The sequence below is a fragment of the Rhamphochromis sp. 'chilingali' genome (assembly GCF_963969265.1).
Source record: "Rhamphochromis sp. 'chilingali' genome assembly, chromosome: 12".
Lineage (NCBI taxonomy): Eukaryota > Metazoa > Chordata > Actinopteri > Cichliformes > Cichlidae > Rhamphochromis > Rhamphochromis sp. 'chilingali'.
This window is the reverse complement of record NC_137939.1, coordinates 24017688-24040433: the sequence shown is the minus strand read 5'-3', so window position 1 is coordinate 24040433 and position 22746 is coordinate 24017688. Positions and strand designations below refer to the sequence as shown.

Below are 22746 nucleotides of genomic sequence, written 5' to 3'. Positions count from 1 at the left end.
TTTCTATTGCCAGTTTTCTTTATTGAATCTTTCTAAAAATATATTATCAGTAGTAACTGCCTGTCGTATGTCGGACTGAGCCTTTCTCCTTTTTCTTCTCTGCCCACTGAGAATTGGCCCGTACTGGAATCGTTATAGCCACTCTGTAACTATTAGCAACAGCACAGGCCTTTGAAGTGACAGCTGACATCTCGCTGCAGTTACTGATTGCGACACTAATGTTATTCTTCAGGTGGTGCCTGTGTCCTATTTGCGCTTCAGTACCAGTCCGGTGCTCCACACAAACACCAAAGAGAACCTGAAGGCTTTCCCCCTGGGAACTGTACTCACCTTTACTGTCCACTTTCATGCCAGCACTGGAGAAGCACTACACAGCTCCAACTCCCACCTTACATTTACCACAAACAGGTGAGAGACTAAGCAACCTATAGGTTCATTAGCAATTCTCATTAAGCTTCAGGCTGTATGATTCTCAGATCGAAGCATGACAAAGAAAAAGAGGAAGATTTATTTTTCTGTTAGTGTAATACCCCAAGCTTGAAAAGCTATTATCCTTCTGTTCTGGGCCCTATTTATAGAGGGGAAAAAAGCAAGGCCTCACTTTGAGTACTCCTTTTGTGCATCTTCGCCCAGCCTCACATGAGCTAATGTCTACAATTATTTCAAATACAGCAAACCAAGTCATGTCAACCCACAGCCTTCCTAGCCATTATCAACTGTATTTCAGGTAGCAGGTTATCCATCAGTGTTCTCTATTTAGATTCTTAAGTGTAGCTGGGTAATTATGTCATTGGCATCGGTGAGCCACTGTCAATATGTGACAAAACACCAGCTACTGGTAGACAGAACAGTCAGCCGAGACTGCAAGACCAGACTGACCAACCTGTGCACTGCCTGGATTGATTACAAGAAGGCCTATGACTCAATGCCCCACAGCTGGATACTGGAATGCCTAGAATTGTACAAGATCAATGGGACCCTAAGAGCCTTCATCAGGAACTCAATGGGGATGTGGCGTACAACACTAGAGGCCAACTCCAAGCCCATAGCACAAGTCACCATCAAGTGCGAGATCTACCAAGGAGATGCTCTGTCCCCACTGCTGTTCTGCATAGGCCCGAACCCCCTCAGTGAGATCATTAACAAGGCTGGCTACGGATACCGACTACGGAACGGAGCAGTTGTCAGCCACCTCCTGTACATGGATGACATCAAGCTGTATGCCAAGAGTGAACGAGACATCGATTCACTGATCCACACTACCAGGCTATACAGCAATGACATTGGAATGTCGTTCGGACTGGAGAAGTGTAGTCGGATGGTAACAAAGAGAGGGAAGGTAGTCAGAACTGAGGGGATTGAACTACCAGAAGGCAACATTGCAGACATAGAGGACAGTTACAAGTACCTGGGGATCCCGCAGGCGAATGGGAACCATGAAGAGGCCGCTAGAAAAGCTGCAACCACCAAGTACCTGCAGAGGGTCAGGCAAGTCCTGAGGAGTCAGCTGAATGGTAAGAACAAGATCCGCGCCATCAACACGTACGCCCTGCCCGTGATCAGGTACCCTGCTGGGGTAATAGGCTGGCCAAAGGAGGAGATAGAAGCTACTGACATAAAGACAAGAAAGCTCCTTACCATGCATGGAGGGTTTCACCCCAAGTCCAGCACCCTGAGGCTGTACGCTAAGCGGAAGGAAGGGGGTCGGGGACTGGTGAGTGTCAGCACCACAGTCCAGGATGAGACAAGGAACATCCAAGAATACATTGGGAAGATGGCCCCAACTGACCGAGTGCTCAGTGAATACCTCAGGCAGCAGAAACCCAAGAAAGAGGAGGGAGACGAGGAACCATCATGGAAGGACAGGCCCCTGCACGGTATGTACCACCGGCAGATAGAGGAGGTGGCTGATATCCAGAAATCCTACCAGTGGCTGGACAAAGCTAGACTGAAAGACAGCACAGAGGCACTAATCATGGCAGCACAAGAACAAGCTCTGAGCACAAGATCCATAGAGGCTGGGGTCTATCACACCAGGCAAGACCCCAGGTGCAGGCTGTGTAAAGATGCCCCAGAGACAATCCAGCACATAACAGCAGGGTGCAAGATGCTAGCAGGCATGGCATACATGGAACGCCATAACCAAGTGGCCGGCATAGTGTACAGGAACATCTGTGCCGAGTATAACCTGGAAGTCCCGAGGTCAAAATGGGAGATGCCCCCAAGGGTGGTGGAGAATGACCGAGCTAAGATCCTGTGGGACTTCCAGATACAGACGGACAAAATGGTGGTGGCTAAAAAACCGGACATAGTGGTGGTAGACAAACAGAAGAAGACGGCTGTAGTGATCGATGTAGCGGTTCCGAATGACAGCAATATCAGGAAGAAGGAACACGAGAAACTCGAGAAATACCAAGGGCTCAGAGAAGAGCTCGAGAGGATGTGGAGGGTGAAGGTAACGGTGGTCCCCGTGGTAATCGGAGCACTAGGTGCGGTGACTCCCAAGCTAGGCGAGTGGCTCCAGCAGATCCCGGGAACAACATCGGAGATCTCTGTCCAGAAGAGCGCAGTCCTGGGAACAGCTAAGATACTGCGCAGGACCCTCAAGCTCCCAGGCCTCTGGTACAGGACCCGATATATATGCATTATATATATATATATATATATATATATATATATATATATATATATATATATATATATATATATATATATATATATATATATATATATATATATATATATATGTATATGTATATATATATATATATATGTATATGTATATGTATATGTATATGTATATATGTATATGTATATGTATATATATATATGTATATGTATATATATATATGTATATGTATATGTATGTATATGTATATGTATATATGTATGTATATGTATATATATATATATATATGTATATGTATATATATATATATGTGTATATATATATATGTGTATATATATATATATATATGTATATATATATGTATATGTATATATGTGTATATATATATATATATATATATATATGTATATATATATATATATATGTATATATTTATTAGTATATATGTATATATTTATTAGTATATATGTATATATTTATTAGTATAATTTATGTCTATGTATTTACTAGTACATATGGTATCATTTGGCCTGTTCATGCTGTCGGCCATGAAATGAAAATGTGATGCTTTTATAAGGTGTTGTAGGTGCATAAATGCAATAAATGGGCCATTGCATCCCGTTGCTAGGTGGTAGGAACATGATGGTTTAATATATCCTATATAATTCAGCTTTTGTGTATATAAATGAGATGTTACTGCTGTGAAAACAACAGGATGCTTTCATAAGGTTTTGTAGGCGCATAAAGGAAGAAAAAGATGTCATTGTAGCTCGTTGCTAAATGGTTGCCAGGCAACCTGATGGCGTCACATATCATGCATAACTGAAGTTTTGTGGAAATGAGATGTTGTTGTGATGAAATTAAAAAAAAATATATTATACAACTCCTGATTGTGTAGTAGGAATTGAAAAAGAGGCAAACACATGAACAGAGAATTTGTGTATTATAATAAGATATAATATTTGACCTGGAGTTTTTTGTCTTTCATTTCACACATGACTCATCTGTGTGACCAAAAAATATTGGCCACTCAGGTGATTTGAGGCAAGACTTGCATAGTGCTCTGGGTCAGCACTGTCTGCTGGTCTAAGATTGGACAAACCATGAACAGTGTGCTGGAGATGTGGTCCGCTCACAACTTGGAAAACTATGGTCTTATTGTGAAAGGACACTTTTAAAGGTCACTTAGAGTCCACGCCTCAGCAGCATAGAGTTACTTTGACTGCAGGTGAAGGAACAACAGCTTATTAGCCAATGTTGGTCATAATGTTTGGCTCATCGCCGTATATCTTTAATACTAACATTATTTTTGTTTTATTCTTCTGCACGATACTACTCTACTACTCCTCTTGACTCATACTGTTGTACATTCATTTTCTGTACAATCCAACCAGAGCAGTTGAGGTCACAACATCATCTAGTGATAGCCTGTATGAGGAGTAATTTGATTAATTTAGAGAGGTATTCCTTTAACCCCAGTTTCAGAACGACTTGTTTCCACCTGACTGAGCGAGGTAAATGTGTGTGTTGAACAGAGCAGTGTTGCACTTTTTCCAATGAGGGACTCCCACGCCTGGCAATACAATAAATTGATTCTATTATGGTTTTCTCCAGGTGCTGACAGATGATTTTAGTGGGAAAGTATCACATTTTTGATTGTTGGCCTGTGATAAAATTCCCCTAAGAGCTTCTTTTACTGATGTCTAAGGCTGGAGCTGTTTTGGCCAACCTTTTTTCTAACTCGCTTGATTTGAAACACCCTGAAAAATTAGGACTTTCACAGAAACGTGTACAAATGATAATCATAATTAAATCTGTTCCTATGTTCTTTTCTTTAGAGATGATCTTGTGCAGGTTGGGGTTGGGCCTGGTAATCACACCCTCACAGTGAGAACAGTTAATGTAGGACTCACACTCCTTGCAGTTTGGGACAGCGAAAACATGGGTGTGGCAGACTATGTTCCAATTCCAGTGGGACATGCTATTCATATGGATGATGCCAAAAAACTGATGGTGGGAGATGTGGTCTGCTTCCACATCCAGTTAACCAATCCCAGTGGTAAGAGATTTACACGTTAAAATGTCACAAATGCTGTCATAAAATAATAAAAAGCACAACAAAACATTGTGAAAGTTAATAAAATGTCTGTTAAATTTGGCACAATTTTACAGTCTAGATAAGTATTTCTTATGTTTTCTGATTGCTTTTCATTGACTTTCCATAAGGACAAAGTACTTTTTATTAGGGGTGGGTTTTTATAATCGATTTATCGATTAAAATCGATTCTGACTTGGATAACGTGAAATCGATTCATTAAAATCCTGAATCGATTTTTTTAATATAAATTTATTTTGCCCGAAATGACAGAATCTCAGGTGAAATCTCACAAAATTTCAACAACCACCAAACAGCTAAGACAGTAAATGTGAGCAGGAACACGGATTCTGCACAAAGACTTAAACACACAGCGCGACCCGTGGATCAGAATCAGTGAGATGTGACTTTCTCACCCGACGGCACAGACACGGTCGGGGCTGAAAGCCGACAGCTCGCTGACTCTGATGTGTCGGCGGATCCGCGCTTTGTGTTTACGCCCTTTTTGCGCCGATTCTAAAGCTGTTAGTTTTATCTCTCTCCAAACAATAAAAATAAAACTGACTGAACCAGCAGCAAAAGAAGATCCAAACTACGCTTCACATAAACATCGTCATGAATTCCCTCTGACTTTTACTGTTTTGCTTCCACCACGATAAAATCACACTTCATGCACAGCTCTCTCTTTCTCTCTGTACTGTTTTCTTCGTTATTCGCTTGTTTGTTACGCACAAGTCTACCGTTGTTTACAGCGCTGTCGGCCGCTGTTTTTTTTTCGTTTACATACTTCTGAAAATCAAACCTAATTTCTGCCGTTCAATACTGAACAAATTTAAACTTTTTAAAATTATACAAAATGCAAAACGCTCAGCCGTGTCTCTAATAAAACCGCTGTAACGTCAGAGGTAACGTTCATATGTTCATTAATGGTTTTCTTTCGTTTTTGATGTACTGCAGAGTATTTTTATAAAATCCCAGGCCAGGAAAATCTTCATGTTTTTCTGTGTTTTATCCTCAGCTACTTTGACACGAAGGCATCTGTGTGATGATTTGATAAAATCTTGCGTGTGTCAACTTCCTTTTTATAGATACAAAAATATGTCAATTTACTGATCTGAATTATAATATTTCTGACTGTCAAAATTTCCCATATTCAAATCGAATTGAATCGAATTGTGGATCGAATCGATTTGGGACCTTGTGAATCAGAATCGAATCGATTCTAGAAATCAGTGACGATACCCAGCCCTACTTTTTATGTCACAAAAATAACTAAAGGAGTACCAATTTACGTGAATTTAAGTGTACTGTACATATTTTAAAAGCACAATATTATCTTTGCCTTCTCTGTAGGTGCTCATGGCACTTGGAGCTCCACTGCAGATGGTGTTCTTCAGGTGGACCCTAAAACTGGAGCTGCTGTAGCTAGAGACTCTGGGACAGCTACTGTGTACTATGAGATACCTGGTATTTTGAAAACATACAGAGAGGTATGTTACTTATAGTGCAGCTTGGTATGTGGTTTAGCCATGGCTTTAATGAATGTGCACTAATAAACAGAATTCTAATTATGCATGCAGTACCATTTTGATCTTTCGCTGCTCTTTATACATTTGTTCCTCTACTAGTGCAGAATATTGCAGGAATCCTCTAGACATGTATCATAACAAAAATTAAAAACAAGTGGATTGCATATCCATCATCACTTCCACAACACTTAATTTATGCATAATGTGTGCGCATGAAATGCTGTTGTTAGGATTCTTGTACACGGTGCGTGGAAAGGATTAATTGGCTCTCTGGATGTTGCTGTTCTTTAAATCATGCTCCTTCCCCCTGAATGTGACCACAATTTTTAATGAATATTTGCTTTTAGAGCAGTTAAAATGTTTTTATGTTGGCTATCTATCTTAAACAGAAAAGAGCTCACATGCATTTTAAAAGGAACTGAATTAAGATGTTGGTTTTTTTTTTTTTTTTATCAGTGTGAGAAAGTCTTTGAAACAAGTGGGTGGAATGTTATATTCAGCACTCAGCTGTGTTTTAATTAGTTTGCTTCCCCGACGGTTTGATTTGATTGATGTAAACGGTTACTAGTGAATGCAAATTTCAGTGTGATTATTCCATGTACACACTTATATCTTCCTTGGATTTTCCTTTAGCTGTTGTGTCTTTCTCTATGCCTCTGTAGGTAGTAGTGGAAACTCCTACACGGACAGCAGCTATGGCACAGGCTACACCAGTCAGGAATGGCAAGGAGACAAAGGTTCTCCTGACAACCAAAGAAAGAGGAACCAACCTCATTGGTATTGAACTCATATTTAGTTTTTTGTTTTTGTTTAAATGTTTATTTGTGTGTTTTAGAAGAAATGTTATAGGAATTTATTACTTTCACACAGCCATGCTAGCTCTTTCACCCAATAATCACGTTATAGTGCAGATATGGAAGCTGTGTAAATCATCTCTATATGAGAAACCATTTTAGCAGACATCCCAAATATCAAAACTTTCTGTTATTGTTGTTTTTGGATTTTTTTCCCCCCTTATATAAATGTAAAGATTCATGAAGTCTTATTTTTATTTTTTTTAATAACAAATTTCTTGTTCTATTGTGTCCTAAACTACAGGAACCTGTTCCTCTAACCAGATTGAAGCTATTTCACAGCTGCAGCCAGAAACATCTGTAAACTGCCATCTCAGCTTTACCAGCGACATTGTCGATTTCTCTGCTAATGACGTCTTTAAAACGCACGTCACCTTTGACCCCAGCATTGGTAAGAGAGCCCCCCCCCCCCCCCCCCCCCCCCTTAAATTAAAAGATACTTTTAAAACATAACCTCCCTCCCCACTACATAGGTTATTATTTTTTATTTTTTTATGTGTATGGTGTGCAAAGGGGGTAGGAAAGTACTGTTTACAAGGGCATAATCAATACCTGCATTGCCCATACAACGAATTTAGCAGGGGCTATAAAAGTTGTCCGGGTGATGTATTGAACCGAGCAGATGCCCTGTTGCCTGAAATCACTGGTCTAATTGTGTTTGGGATTTTGGGACTTCTCCCTAGTTGCTGGCTTATGTACAATGGGATCCACAGTGTGTTCATGAGGTTGTAACCATTCAGCTGAATTTTAAAGGGTTTCTAATAGAACTATGTGATTGTGAAGTGATACTTTCTCAGATATTCAGAGTTTAAAGGGGAAAAATACATATTTCTTGTATGTACCTGGCATCTTTTTTGTAACCAAAGTTATATCAGGGCTCACATGCATGGTGGTATTCATGATCAGGTCTTGTACCAAATGTACACATTAGTAATTTATCTCTAACCATCACCTTTACTTGTGTCCAATGCCTCAGGCTTCTACACATGCTCCATGACCTTGCAGCCCATCACTGACCAGCAGACCCGCGTGCTCAGCGTATCCATGACCAACCTGCTGGTGAAGGCAGGCCTGGAGGGCAGTACTTTCTCTGGGGTACAAGTCAGTGCCAGACTGCCAATTGAGCCAGGCCTGTACTCAGACCAGACTGAGCTGCTGCTCTCAAACTTACACCCATCAGCTGAACTCACAGTCTATGGCCCTACTGCAGCCCTGTCCAATGTGGAGGTACAATATGTTTTTAAAGCTAAATAATGCTATTCTAATTTAATTCTCCATGTTTTAGTGAACTTAAGATATGATGTTTAGAAGCATGCATCACTTTGTGGTATCTTTAGGTGGCGTCTACTTCTCCCAACATTGTTGTCCAAGAGAAGGAGGTACACCATAACTTCCCCAGTTTCTCAAAGTACACCGTCAGTGCTGTGGACCCCCATTTAGCAGTTTCTGCTTCCATTTCTATAAGCAGCACTTCCTCCGACCAGAATCTCGTCATCCCAGTCACTTTGATTCACGTAGCTGATCCCAATGCTGCAATTCAAGGTCAGATATTAACAGTGCAAATGAGAATCCACAGAACCTAAAGCCAAACTTGTCGTTTTACTTTAAGTGTATTTTATGTGTAATGTTGCAGGAAATGTAGCTGGGTTGTTTCACAATGTATTATTATAAATGTGAAGCTACTCATAGTTCATCGTAAATGATTCACATTGTTTAATCTTATATTTTTAATACATATCATCATTTTGTTCAATGACAGAAAATGCACATCTCAACGTACAGTGCTTAACAGTTTGTTGTTTTTTTACCCTTCAATTGAACAGAAAATAGAAATGTGGCCATAATGTAAAAAAAACCTTCTGTATTGAGGTAATTAGCTGTTTAAATGGGTTACTGCTAAGTAATCAATGCCAGCCACGTAACCAGCCCTGCCATCTGTGGGAAATGAGGACACTGACATGGCATATTTTTAGTAACCATCTTTCCATTCAGGTATCAGACATCACCAGTGTTGTAACAACATCATTATCCTTTCTGCCGTAGCTAATATGTTGAGTGTGTTGTGTGATTTCAGCATTTCAAATGGGCTTGTTATCTCAAACGCCTCTCTCTCTCTCTCTCTCTCTCTCTCTCTCTCTCTCTCTCTCTCTCTCTCTCTCTCTCTCTCTCTCTCTCTCTCTCTCTCTCTCTCTCTCTCTCTCTCTCTCTCTCTCTCAGAGCAGCTGCTTCTCCAGTTGGTTATATGGAGGGGGGCCACTCCTTCCACAGCTTCATAAACTCCTACCAGATGATGTTCTGCACCCTGTTCGCTCTGCTGGCTGGTACAGCTATCCTCATAATCGGTGGGTTGCCTTATTCTTGTTGGAATTACTAAGCCTTACATAATTGGAGGACCTGTTAGATCACATTTTAAAGAACTGCACTCTAGTTTGTTTTCTGTCATCAAAGTAATATTTTTATGTACCTGGAGTGTACCAAAATCGTCCTTTTCGACAGCTGTTCACAGACCAAACCATAAGTATTTGGACAGTTACTTTTTTAGGGAGTGGGAATCGATTTCTGTGCACATTCTCATGCACAAAAATACTACAAAATATGCATTTTAGTAGGTTTAAAAATTGCTGTTTGAATTGTAACCCATGTAAAAGACATCACAGGTACAAGTGCCAATTAAAATGTCATTGAGTATTTTGTGGAAAACTTTTGCACTCCTCGACTGTCTCAACTTACACTTTAATGCGTTTCTTTAGATCCACCCTCAGCTCCAGCTTGTTGTGGGGGTAACCCTGCTTGGAGTCAGCTCTTCATTTAGGTTGAGGCACATTGGAATGTTTTAATATTTACTGATGAATCAAAGCTATTCCAAGTGCTCAGCCTAGAAAGCTCTTAGGATGTTTCATCATTCAGCGATCCCAAAAGTACAGCCGAAGCAACCAATTAGTTTTGATTTGACTCAATCACTGCACACAGAATGCTCCTGTGCACCTCTACAGTCCTGTTGCCTCTGTCAGCCTTGAAATCAATAAGGCAACCATAACGGATGCACCACCTTCTCTGACAGATGAGGTGTCATGCTTTGAGTTTATCCCCCTTTTTTTTCTTTTCCCCTTTTCTTCTACACTACAGTCTATCATTTTGAGGCAGGATCATTTTACCAACTAGGCTTTTCTATTTGTGAAGCTCGCCATCAGTTTGAGGGTATGGTCATGAAGTTGTACTATGACCACTGACAGGGAAACGGGTCATGATTACGTAGGTGTAGTCCAGTCTCTAAAATGATTTGTCCTTCCTGTGGAAGTCGCATCAATTCTCAAATATCAATCAACTTCGAGCCACAAGGGAGTCTTCTGTGAATGAGACAGAACCACAGCCCAAAGAACATTAACTAGGAAAATGTCCAAATACTTTTGAATAACTGTTTGTGCCCTGAGGGGTGCATCTCACATGAAACCCTTTCAATACTGACGTCTTAAACAAAATTAAAGTTGAGACTTTGCATCTTTTTAATGCGGTACTTCTTTGTCAAAATTAATTATGCTAAAAGCACAGAGCCTGAAGGAAAGTTACAGTACTCATTATCCAGACTGTGTACAAGCAAGGTTTTTCCACTGTTACTGGAACATCCATTAAAGCTATTAACATGTTTTGTATTTTAAAATTTTAAATCCTTCAAACACAAGCTGATGCATCAGTGTATTGCAGTGGTACAAGTTCTTTCACAGTGAAGTACTTCTTTAACTTGACAGTCAGTTATCAGTGGTGGTCATAATTTAAAGCACCTAAAGTTGTAATACTATGTTTTGTGGCTAAGAGTTTTTATATAGGAAGGTCAACAAACACTCATGTTTTTAAATGTATCCCCCCCGGGCAGTCCTCCACTCGGTGTTCACGCCAAGGGAACGAACTTATCATCCTGCTTTCATCCAGAGGACACCGTCGTCACCAGTCTCAGGTAGGGCAATGTCACTGTGACTTTACCCAAACAGCGATTTGTAAATAGATGAGAACATACATTCATGAGAATATACAGCTTGATCAAAAAGCTGACTGTGCCTAAAAAGCAGAAAGATATCGGATTTTAATTTGGCTACTGTCCCCTTCAAAGTAGCCCCCTTATGCAGCTTTACACAGCTCCCCACATTATCTGAAGTTGGCATCTTAGTGTGGACTATTGTTTGGGCTCTGGGTGATAGCTCTCTCTCTCTCTCTCTCTCTCCCCCCCCCCCCCCCCCCCCCCCCCCCCCAAAAAACATGGACACCGGAGGTCCATTTAAAATTGGCAATGATGGTATTTCTAACAATATATGAGGAAAAAATAATTTTCCAATGAACTGCTGTCACTGATGAGATGCGTCTTAATTTGTACTGTGAAATTATTGAAATGAGGTGCCATTGGCAGCAGCAGTGCTATAGTGCAATAGTAGTAACTCAGAATAAGTGAAATATAAGCATAAAAGTAGCCTAGGTAGTGTTTTCCCTGGAAATTTGTTAGTATAAGACAACTAAACATGTTAGATTAACAACAGCTAAAGTGATTTTACAGTGTAACTCTTCCAGAAGTGCACAATATGTTCCAACTTGAGTCAAAGCTTTTTAACCAGTTGAGTAATTGATTACTTTTCAGTTGGACATGATCAGCTGTTAGTATTTCCCTCCCCCTTAGCCTGGTTGTACTGATGTCACCTCAACATGTTATAAAGATCATTTGGATGTGAACCTAAAGCATAAATTATTTATCATTCTACAGACTCATTTGTCTTGAAGGAAGCTGGAGTGTTGATATAAGATGTATGTGTTAGCGTGTCAAATTATGCTGGTTAAATGACATTTAAACTATGTAGTGTTTTCTAGATTGCTTTTATTTACTAATAACTTCTAACAGACTTCTTCCACTTGTGGTTTGTGTCACACAGAGTGGTTGTGCCATTTGGCTCTTGATGCCTTGTTTACACTCTTTATTTAACATTTCTCTCTTCAGGTTTAGACTCACCATTATCAAATTCTTTCAACCGCACGTTACCCGGAACCAGCCTGAACAGCAGCCCCAGGTACCGGCTCTATTCCCCAGACTACAAGTCCTGATGAAGCCGGCTGCTTAGTCTCTCCTCCTTAAAATGAAAACACCCCAGGCCATTAAAGTGTAGAGAATGTGCCTCTGTCCCTCAGGATGAATGCTGTGGGGAGGTGACAGCAAAATCTCAGTATCTTTGTTTTGAAATGTTGGTACAGATGCATAAATGAAACAATTTCTACCGTGGAAGATCAGTTAAAAGGCGATGCAAGATTATTATAGGGCTGTTTTCCAGTTTTCTTGTGTGTTTGCTTATGTGTGTGGAAGTAAATATAAATTATATGTGTGTGCACAATTCTACATATCCTGTATGTATTTTTGTGGTTTGCCATGAAAATAGCTTTTTATACAAAACCACTTCATTGACTGACACCCAGTGAGGAGCGCACTTAAAAACTTTTAGTTTATGCTCATAATTCTTTTTCTTTTTGTTTGCTTGGCTACTAAATTGAAGTGTAAAATGCAGTAACTCAGGATAAACCACATTCTCTTATAAGACAGAAATCAACTGTTAGTTTGAAAATATTTATTTTTTACGAGCAGATGTTGTTCTCTGTAATGTTGTAGTGTATACATTTTGAGGAAAAGTGCCGTCCACTGAATCCATCCACAAAGATAATGAACCCTTTAAATGTGCATATTACTGACCGTGAAAAGGTTGGACTACTTCTGTTTTAGGGCATTTTGGGGGGAGTTTGATTTTTCCCATTTTTCAATATTACTGATTTTCGAGCCACAATGCATCCAGCCTCTGTCTGATTCATTAATGTGAAACGGCAACGAAATGTGAACTGTCATTTAGTTTTTATCCCAGTGTTGCTTGATTGCAAAAAGCACTCAAATGTGACCAGGTCTCATTTCTGAAAATGTAATGCTTCTGTTTATTCCTACAGCCCATTTATCCTGAACAAGATTACTGTAGCATTGTTGAATTGCTTGAACATTTGATGTGTGATTTTTGTTTTAAATGCCATATTTTTGTATGTGAAGAAAAAAAAATTAACGACCAGGAATTGTATTTATGCTAGCCATCTGGGTTTGTTTGTTTTTTTTTTTCCAGATCCATGCCTTACTGTCACATCTGACCTGCATTTAGCACATGATGCAGTTATGAATTTGTGTGAATATACTCTCCTCTTTGCTGATTAAAGTTTTTACTTTTTCTGTTCACTGTTGTCAGAATTATTCATCAAAAACCTTTTGTGAATTTCTCTTCTTTCCACATGCTGTCAGTTTAGTATAATTGTGGCAGATGCAAAGACTTACAGAAAGCATTGTCTTCTTTGAATAATTCAAAATGCAGAAAACTAGAAACATCGATTCTGTCACTCACATTTGGCAATTTTGCAACTCGCTGTGGATTTCTGCATCGGCGTTTCATTAATGTGCTCATTAATACATTTTGTTTTCCTCTTTGTTGCTTTTTGATGACATGACGTTCTTATCCTTTTCAGTGTTGTTGAAGTTGCATATTTTTAACTTCTCAGTAAATTGTAAACTACTTGAACACGATTAGTTTTGCAAAACATCAATAGCAGTAGAAGGAAAGAAAGGAGGACGATTTTTGCATTAGCAACGGTTGACTTCCCACGTATCCAAAGGCCAGCACGCTCTATACACGCATTCGCCTTATTTCACACAAACAGACGGGGGGGGGGGGGGGTGAGGTGGGGCGTCTTTCTCCTGGGCTCCCTCAGGACATGTAAAGGTCTGTGGCCACTGATCAAATATCTCCCATCTGTCTGTAACACTGCTCTGGGCTGCCGTGGTGGGACTCGGTCACCTGGCTTATTTGTATGCCCTCAGCAGCCGCCTGCATGTCAGCAAATGCAAACCCAAATAGGTGAGCAGAGCAGACCGTGCACCACAGGATCGTTTGTAAAGCAGCAGAACATCAGTCGTGGCACACATACACTACAATCCAAAAAGTAGCTCTTAGGGGTTTTCACTTTGTCGACATGTGCACTTTTTAGTAATTTACGACTTCATCTTATTTAGGACTGCAGCTAACGAGCCTGACAGCAGTTTTGATTAAATGCCTTGTGTAAGTAAATGCCTTGTAAATAAAAAAATGGTAAAATCATGATGATGTATAATAAGGAAAGGCACACAATTCTTACATTTAAGAACTGAAGGCACATTTCTGACATTGTGGATTATTGGACAGGGGGATGAAGGATGACATGCAAAGGGATGGAGAGACAGAGGAGGATGCTAGGGATAGGGTGAGATGGAAGCAGATGATCTTCTGTGGTGACCCCTAAAGGAAGCAACAGAAAGAAGAAGAAAAGATTATTTTTCTGATGCTCTGTTAATTAAATCATTTCAGCTCCAGTGTTGTTGTTAGGCTAGTCCCAGGGCTCAGTGGAAACCATATTGTGAGACATAAACCCTCACCAATGTAAACTGCTGCACAAGAAGAAGAATCCTGAGTGGGACTTATTCAGCTCCAGCTATAGTCTTTGCATTATTTCCCCCACGCTCCTTATTTCTCAAAGGGGGTGTTAGACAGACAAAGCCTCAACTCATGCCTGAGAGCTGTTTATGAGAAAGCTCAGGAACACCAGCTGCTGTGGCCACAACGGGGGCTCGTGGGTATGCTTAAGATGTTGGCTGCCTTAGAAAAAGGAAACATTTAACCGGTGTGTTGTGTAAGCAAACCCACCAACCTTTGACTGCCTTGCCACTTCAATAACTGCTTTCAGGAGGCACTGGTAGCAGTTGTTATTTTGCTGTCTGCTTCAGTTAAAATTCATTGAGATTCAAAAGCGGCAGTGAACGTCTCTTAAATTACTCCCATCAACAGGTAGTTGCATGTGGCTGTACAGTATATTTATGGCTTATTAAGGCAGTCTTCCGTGGATAAATGACACTCAATTTATTTTCGCCATTAAGGGACACAGGTTGTGGAAAAACTGCCTATCAGGCTGTTGTGTCTCGGGTGAAGCAAAACCGCCACTGTTCCAGATGTGTCACTGTGCTGGAGGTGGAGAGGATCAATGATGTGGTACTGAATGAGACCTGACAAGAATGATAAGGCAGCTCCCACATGTTTTCAAGACTGTGTGTGAAGATCTCTTTTAAAAGGGACATCAGAGGCTGATGGACCTCATGACAGTATTGGTAGTTAATAGTCTTTTTTTTTTTCCATATCTGTATAATGGATGTAAATACATTGCCGATGCATTTCCTAAGCAACACTGCGGCAGTATGACGAGAGAAGTGCTGAAGTTCAATTTTCAGGATTCATATAAAATCACTCAGGCTAATCAACTCGCTCTGTATTATTACTGTTTTGAACTATTGCAGAAGCACCATTCAGAAAACTCCCCATTTGGTTCATGCATTTATGATTTTAATTATATATTTCGTGCAATATGAGATCAGTGAGTAAATCGCTCTAACACCTACTACGCTTCCTCTCGTGTGCCATTTCAGATCCATCACACAAATGCACATCTATATGAGGTGGTTGTCGGCTCAGTAGAGACTATTTTGTATTCTCTTGGAGGGAAAAAGGAAATGTTTTCCACTCTGCTGGTGAGATTATTGGGGTCTTTCTTTCATCGCAGCTGGTAAATGTTTTGTAGGGCTGAACCTAGAGGCTTCGGGTTGGGTTTGTTTAGGGGCAAATATACTGTATGAGCGATTTCAGAAAATAAATCTCACTGGCTGCCACCCACATTGGCAACGCCGTATGACTGGTCAGCCAGAGGAAGAAAGGAGCCAGCCCAAGAGCATAATACTGACAGACAGTGCGTTTTGAAGTGGTTAATACTATGTGGTTGCTGGCATTTGCTTATCCACAAAACAGGAGTTCCAGTACACTCAACTTGGAGTTGAAGGTATGGCTAATTGAGCTGTGTGGTTTGATAGTGTAATTGTGGACAAAGTTTAAAGGAATCAAATTTTTATGTTTGGGATTTTTGTGGGATTCTTTTTATCCCCACTTTCTGCCTTTAAAACACAGGGTCACTTGAAGAGCAGCTTCATCATTGCTGGATGGGCTTCAGTGACTTGCTAAAAGGCAATTTAATTTTTCTAAAAGACACTGGCTTGAGGGGACCTGTAAATGGATAGTAAAATGGCAGTTTTGGTGAGATACATTTTTACCTGAAGGCATTATGTGCCATCACAGAGAAATGCTTCAGAAGTAAGAAATAAAGCAAGGCATTGCGCAGCGCTGACATGTGACATTAGCCTGCGACATTCAGCTGTTAATAGCTGTATACGGTATATCCTTCTGGGTGGCATTTCAAGGCTCGTGCTGCTCTCCTTGGCCTCCTGCCATGTGGATAAGGAAGCCACAGGGAAAAACCTAATGTACTCCATCTGTACTGCATGTCCTTAAACTGCTTCCCACTGCTCCTGGTTTGAATGAATTTGCTGATGCTCTGTCTCCACATTAAAACAAGTTATCTCAGATGATCCAAGTGCAGCCGTCAGGTGGTGCAGCATAAAGGTAAAGCCCTCAGTTTCTTGGATGACGCACTCTCCATTTGCACTGTAACTGTATCCACGAACGCAGCATCTCAACTGGAGCTTTGAAAAATTGATCAAAAGAAAATGAGAGAAGGGAGTTATGAGAGAGTTGGAGCAGCAGAGTTTCTGACAACTAAAGTGTGAGTGTGCATGTTGCTTTGATTCTTTTTCTCTTAAAAAAAAAAATCCAGCAATGGGGGAATGGTTACAAGAGCAAACTGCCATCTTCCTCTCAGTTCCTATACACACGTGTTTGTAAAACCACATCCTGCAGAGTACCCATTGTGCTCAATTCCAACTCCCATTTTATTCTTGGACTCTTCTACAGTAGCTTTGCATACTGTTGATTTGCAGTTGAAAGTCATTTTTATTCATCTTCTTGCAGGGCATCAGTTTATTATCTGTGTGCATCAAGTTGATCTACCCTTTCCTCGTGCCTTAACCCAACTTTCTTCTGAGCCCTGAGACACCATATTAACAATATCCACACTTATTAACACCACAAGGAGCCAACAGTAGGAAAAAAACACTCCGAGGTAGGCTAGAGCCCAAGCTTTTGGTTCCTGGGGATAGCTTCCAGATATCTGCCCTCATTATTTGAAACTTTGATCATGCTTAATATGAGCATCTGCCATTAGAGCAGTATATATAGGACAGGAATCAGTTCTTAGACATCGACATCTAAAAGTCTGTGCTTTAAAAGCAGGATGTGACGAACAAATGAGGTGAAACTTAAGCATCGACCTCTGTCATCAGAGTCGGGTGCTGCAGTTTGCTCTTGGCCTTCTCTGGGACACCTCGTGTTTAATATACAGCCCCCTGTCCCAAATGCACAGAACACATCAGTCATTTCTGTTTCAAAAACTAATGTATGCTGCTGCTAACGCGATCATTTCATTAGAGGGGAATATAGCCTGCTGGAGAAAATGGCAATACACAAACAGCATAGTAAACAACTCTGCAGGGAAGACGCAGCAGCACTCTGTGTCTACCAGACTGTGTTACAGCGCAAAACACAGTCGCAACAAAGTTCTGCCTAATCAAAAATTGATCAAAATGCGTGCGGCTCTTTGCAATATGAATCCTTGTCGGAGAGAACAGACGATGCGTGTGTTGTCTGCCTGCCTGGAGAAGAGAAGAGGACGTGCACAGGAAATAGATCCGCTGAAATGGAAAAGGGTGGGAAAAATTAAGCTCCTGACAAACTCAACAGTCATTTACCCCCCTGCATTAGGCCAAAAGTAATTACAGCTGCCTGCGAGCGGTAGATTCATAAAACTTGAAAACCCCGCCCACTCCGTCAGCCAAGCGTCTGTTTACGAAAAGTCACGGGAACGGCATGGAGAGAGAGGGACCTAATAGAAAATGTCATACCGCGTTGCCAACAGGGGAATGAGCACACTTTAGAGAGCCAGCCGGGATCCTCACGGTGAAGTCTGTCACATGCGGGTGAATGATATGTTGAAGCCTGCTTGACATTCCCAGCCTTGATATGTGAGTAGTTTCTAGTTTCGTGGCAGTGGGACTTGGAAACGCGTGTAGCCGGGAGTATTTCTGATTCGGATTATTATCACCCTCATCGTTTTTTTGTTTTTTTGTTTGTTAAAAAAAACAAAACAAAACAATGACAAGGCGTAAAAGGCGCAACGCACTGAATTGTTGCGCCTAAACCCGAGCCTGGACTATAGAGGACCATCTCCCCGGCTTCTGCGCTACGACAGGGAACGCAGGAGAAAAACGGCAGTTGGAGCGACATGGAAAGCCCAATGGAGAACCCTACTAGGGCTGCGGAATATTTGAAGGAGCTTAATAAAATAATCGAGACGCAGCAGGAGTTGCTGGAGAGGCAGAGGGGGAGGATAGAGGAACTGGAGCAGCAAGTGTCCGGCTTATGCTCGGAGAACGCCTGTCTGAAGGAGCAGTACCAGCGGCACCTGGCAACCTGCAGGCTGCTGCAGGGCAGCAACAGCCTCTCCACGCTGGGAGCCATAAAGGAGCACGCCACGCAGGAAAAGTAAGTCACAACGGCATCTTATGTTGTTTCTGTCAAAGTTAAATTAATGCCGTAGAGCTGCGTTTGCTCATTTAGTCTTTAAAAAAGTTCTAAATGTGAGTGAAGTAATTAATGCTAAACGAGAGCCAAAGTGCGCGGAGCCACATTCATGGCACACAGTTACACGGAGCTGCTGCTTTGGGAATCAACGGTCTCCTTTTATTAACGTTGCTGATGGGTTGGTGACCATACTAGCCATCATCGTTATGTGTCTGTTGGTCAAATAAACAGCAGATAAATCTTAAAAATTGCACAGCAATTGTCAGTTACACACTCAGAGGTCTGCAGATCTAGTGCAGATAACATGCTGTACACAAACATGATCATGGTTCTGTGCACTTGAGAAAACCCCCTTTTCTGGTTCTTTTGGATTAAAAATTAGAGTTTTAAACTTGCAGAATATCGTTTGAACTCATTTAAAAGATCACTTGAAGGAGGGTTTCATGTGCGTAGACAAACACGTATCCTCCAAATATCCTTGATATGAGAAACCAGTAGTTGCAGTCTTTGGGAAACATCACACATATGCTACTTTGGATGAATCTGTTATGCAATAATAGTTTAGGACAGACCCAAAGGGTTAAGCCCCAGGCAGAGCAGAGGAGGTAGGATAGTTGTGGGGCATTTGTATTAGCAGTCTGTCTTACCCTCCCTGTACCATTTCTGTGTTGAATTTCACTCCCTGTTGGCTGTATCTCCAAAATGCTTGCAGACGTTTAACTCAGTTTTGACGCTCTGCAGGATCATGTGATTGTGCTTGACCTTCATCTCCAGGGGCATGTTAGTGTCATGAAGATCACTGGCAGCAAATCAATACTGATGACTCATGGACTGTATGTCTTTGCCAGCTGATAAAGCCAGACTCATGAGATTGGGACATTGTAACACTGACCTTTAGTGAGCCCCATCTATAAATCTCACGTGGGTATTCTAGCTGATTTCGCTGGGAAAAAGCCTGTCACCATCTCATTCTGTACTGTCAGTGTCTGAACACTATTTGAGTCCAGTTGTGGTAGACTGGCACAAAGGTTACAGAGGAGCCCCTGATTAACCCAGTGAACTTGATAAAATATGGCAGCTGTTAATAATGTAAAGTGGGGTTTATGGAGGATGCAGGATTAAAAATGCCACTTAAGTGCAGTGAGTAATTTAAGGAATGCAGATGCCTTAAGCAAGACTAATTCTAAGATCTGCAAAGGTCATTTTAGCAAAGAGAAGATGGGATTTAAATAGCATATGCTTGGAAATTAAACTGTCTAGTCATGCTTCCAAATCACTTTTTTTTTTTTTTTTTTTTATTGTCACATCACATGTGCAGGCACACTGGCACAGCACATGCGAGTGAAATTCTTGTGTGCGAGCCCCACAAGCAACAGAGATGTGCAAACACAACAACACAAACGAGCAAAATACAAGAATGGCCAACCTGAAACTAATAAATATATGTACAATATATAATAGTGTATGCATTTCTGGATGTGTATACTAAATATTTTCCTGTGTGTGTGTGTGTGTGTGTGTGTGTGTGTGTGTGTGTGTGTGTATACACATTTTTACAAATTAAATAGTAAAAAAATAAAATATAATAATAATAATAATAATAATAATAATAATAATAATAATAATAATAAAATATATAAAATATACAGAGTTGAATATGTGCAAAACAAGTGGCATTTATATACAGTGTGGAGTGCATAATGTTCCCCCCGTGTTACAAGGTCAGGGACAGTGGTAACAGTCGGCAAGAAAAATAGGCCCATATATTTCTACTGAGTAACTTGTTTCTCTGAGGAATTCCCACTTTGGGAGTGTTCTCCTGTTTCGCCATATCTGTGCATACCTCCATAAGGAGTGAGCAGCTTTCGTAAGGCTAGGAGATGTGCTGATACCACTTGGTGCTTTGGTATTACCCATGCCAAGAGACAGCAGTCCTTGTCTGTAGGTTAGATGAGCCACAGTTATGGTATGTATACACGCATATTGTTTTTGTTTTTTTTTTGTTTTTAAATTGATCAAAGATCTACCAAAAGGTATCTACTTTTTCAAAAATTTACCTGCAAAATATTAAGATTGCGGTCAGCCTTACCTGTACTTTGTTTATAGAAAATTAGGATGTTGACATGCTTGTTAACACAAAGTATTTAGATGGCTTTTAGTTTAGCACATTAATCCTAGCCATGCAAAACTAACATCTAATTTGTAATGGGTTGGTTTTTGTTTTTTTTTGTATATGTCACCAATTATTGTACTAATATTCCCATCTTTTGACACATCTAAGAAGCTCATTTTCCATCAAAAATCCTTCTGGGCTGCTCAGCAGAGAGCTCTCATTTTGCTACTTGTATCTGCAGTTTCCTTTTCTATTTTTACCACCCAGCGCTTGTCATTGAGTCACAACAAATACTGGCCGATGAAAGGCAGCTGTAAGACTTGTATGATTACCCCCATTCTAGGCACACAACATTTCCACTCGTTTCTTTCTTCAGGAGGAGCTGCCTCCTATCTCAGAAACATGCATGCTGATGCCCCCTGTGATCACAATGAGCTTTTAAAACACTTCAGTGCAAATCAAACATCACATGCCCGAATATCAAAATTATCTGCAAACAGCAGATGATAATGTTGTTTAAACACACGCACGTCAGACCTTTTGGCTCTTTGTCCTGAAAATCATCCTTCGGATGAGGCAAAGCATGCCCCCGCCCCACCCCCATGTCAACGCAGTCTTTTGTCCTTTTTTTTCTTTTTTACATTATGCCGGGAATGTAGACAAAGCTTTCTTTGCTGTGTCAGGCATGTCCTCTTTCCTCTTACTGTGGTAGTTGTCATTCCGGTTACGTAATGAGGAAGTGACTAGCATTAAAAGTACAGTAAAAAGGAAAGCGAATACCTTACCAGAAAAACAAGTAATTCCCAAAACTAGGCCAGTTGTCTGTGTGAAAAGTCTCCTCTTGAGGAATAGATTGACCCTCTGATATTCTCCTTTATTTCTTGGAAATAAAGGAGAATATTAAGCATGAACTAACTAGAGCACCAACTCATGACTATATACTGGATATAAACTCCAAGAGATGCTTATTTTAACTTAGAATAACAGTCTGCCTGGTTTTTGTTTGAAGATGTCAAAAATCTGACTACATCTAAGTCTCACTAATTAATACCTTTTTTTAAAAATTGCTTTTATTTAACCAAAAGCAATGTTTTTAAACATTTCTCTATAGTAATTTAATATGACTGTCTGATCACCTTTTTTTTGTCACGAAGACAACGAGTGGTTTCGTTGAGTTTTGTCTTTCTCAGGAAGGCAAAGCCTGAAATTCAATGGTAGAGATAAACTTTTTTTTTTTTTTAAGATTATGATCACTACCTTTGTAAAACTCCACCCAGCCCCATGTGCATCATTGTTTTTACTTTTTTAAAATTGATTGCGAAGCATTACAGGCAACAACATGTTTTTGTCATGCACTGGTAAATGTTGACAGTTTGTCTCTGTACGTTTCAGACTAACTGGAAGAAAATGTCACTATAGGTGTTATGTATTAGACAGTTATTCAAATGAATGGATACTTGAAAAACTGGCACTTCATTTGCCTATTTAAGCATAAAATGTCATGCAACTTCCATCACAGAAAGATCGTGTTGATTTAAGTACTTGGGGAATGGAATTTATATGATTAGAGCTGCATGAAGTCAGTTTCTTAAAAATATTTAATAGTAATTTTCTGTGAGTCCAAAATATTAATCTGAACACTTACAGCCAACACTGTAAAAACCTAGCAATGGTTTTATTCATGGAGTGAACCAGAGATTTCCAGAATCCCCTCTGTGTAAAATGTTGACTTTAATATATTAGATTTGTTGTTATTTGTTCTTAAACAAGTGTAGTTAACACATATTTAACCAGATAAGGGCTCAATTGCATATTTTAAATGCAAAATTTCAGAAAACTGGATGTAATTAGTTGACTGGGATTTATAATGTTGTCTTTTCCCCAATTTACATGTGGTGTGATTCACCATGCTGTGGAAAG

At 40.3% G+C, this 22746-nt stretch overlaps 2 protein-coding genes across 6 annotated transcripts in view; both read left to right on the top strand.

The window, feature by feature from the left end:
• The window catches only part of nup210 (nucleoporin 210), a 31482-nt gene extending 18134 nt beyond the window's left edge, over positions 1 to 13348 (top strand). The window contains exons 31-40 of one of the 2 annotated variants that reach the window (XM_080898281.1): positions 233 to 408; positions 4468 to 4688; positions 6078 to 6214; positions 6916 to 7030; positions 7352 to 7498; positions 8084 to 8334; positions 8445 to 8649; positions 9330 to 9449; positions 10979 to 11059; positions 12086 to 13348. In XM_080898281.1, the coding sequence (XP_080754407.1) occupies positions 233 to 408; positions 4468 to 4688; positions 6078 to 6214; positions 6916 to 7030; positions 7352 to 7498; positions 8084 to 8334; positions 8445 to 8649; positions 9330 to 9449; positions 10979 to 11059; positions 12086 to 12189 (1557 nt within the window). In that variant the 3' untranslated portion in view covers positions 12190 to 13348. Of the gene's footprint in view, positions 1 to 232; positions 409 to 4467; positions 4689 to 6077; positions 6215 to 6915; positions 7031 to 7351; positions 7499 to 8083; positions 8335 to 8444; positions 8650 to 9326; positions 9450 to 10978; positions 11060 to 12085 lie in introns of both variants that reach the window. The other variant, XM_080898280.1, reaches the window with a different exon arrangement.
• A 4638-nt stretch (positions 13349 to 17986) lies between these two features.
• Positions 17987 to 22746, top strand: part of LOC308407911 (IQ motif and SEC7 domain-containing protein 1-like) — a 93646-nt gene continuing 88886 nt past the window's right edge. For 3 of the 4 annotated variants that reach the window (XM_080899866.1, XM_080899870.1, XM_080899869.1), the window contains exon 1: positions 17987 to 18674. In XM_080899866.1, coding sequence (XP_080755992.1) covers positions 18415 to 18674 — 260 coding nt within the window. In that variant the 5' untranslated portion in view covers positions 17987 to 18414. Of the gene's footprint in view, positions 18675 to 20602; positions 20680 to 22746 lie in introns of those variants that run through there. The other variant, XM_080899867.1, reaches the window with a different exon arrangement.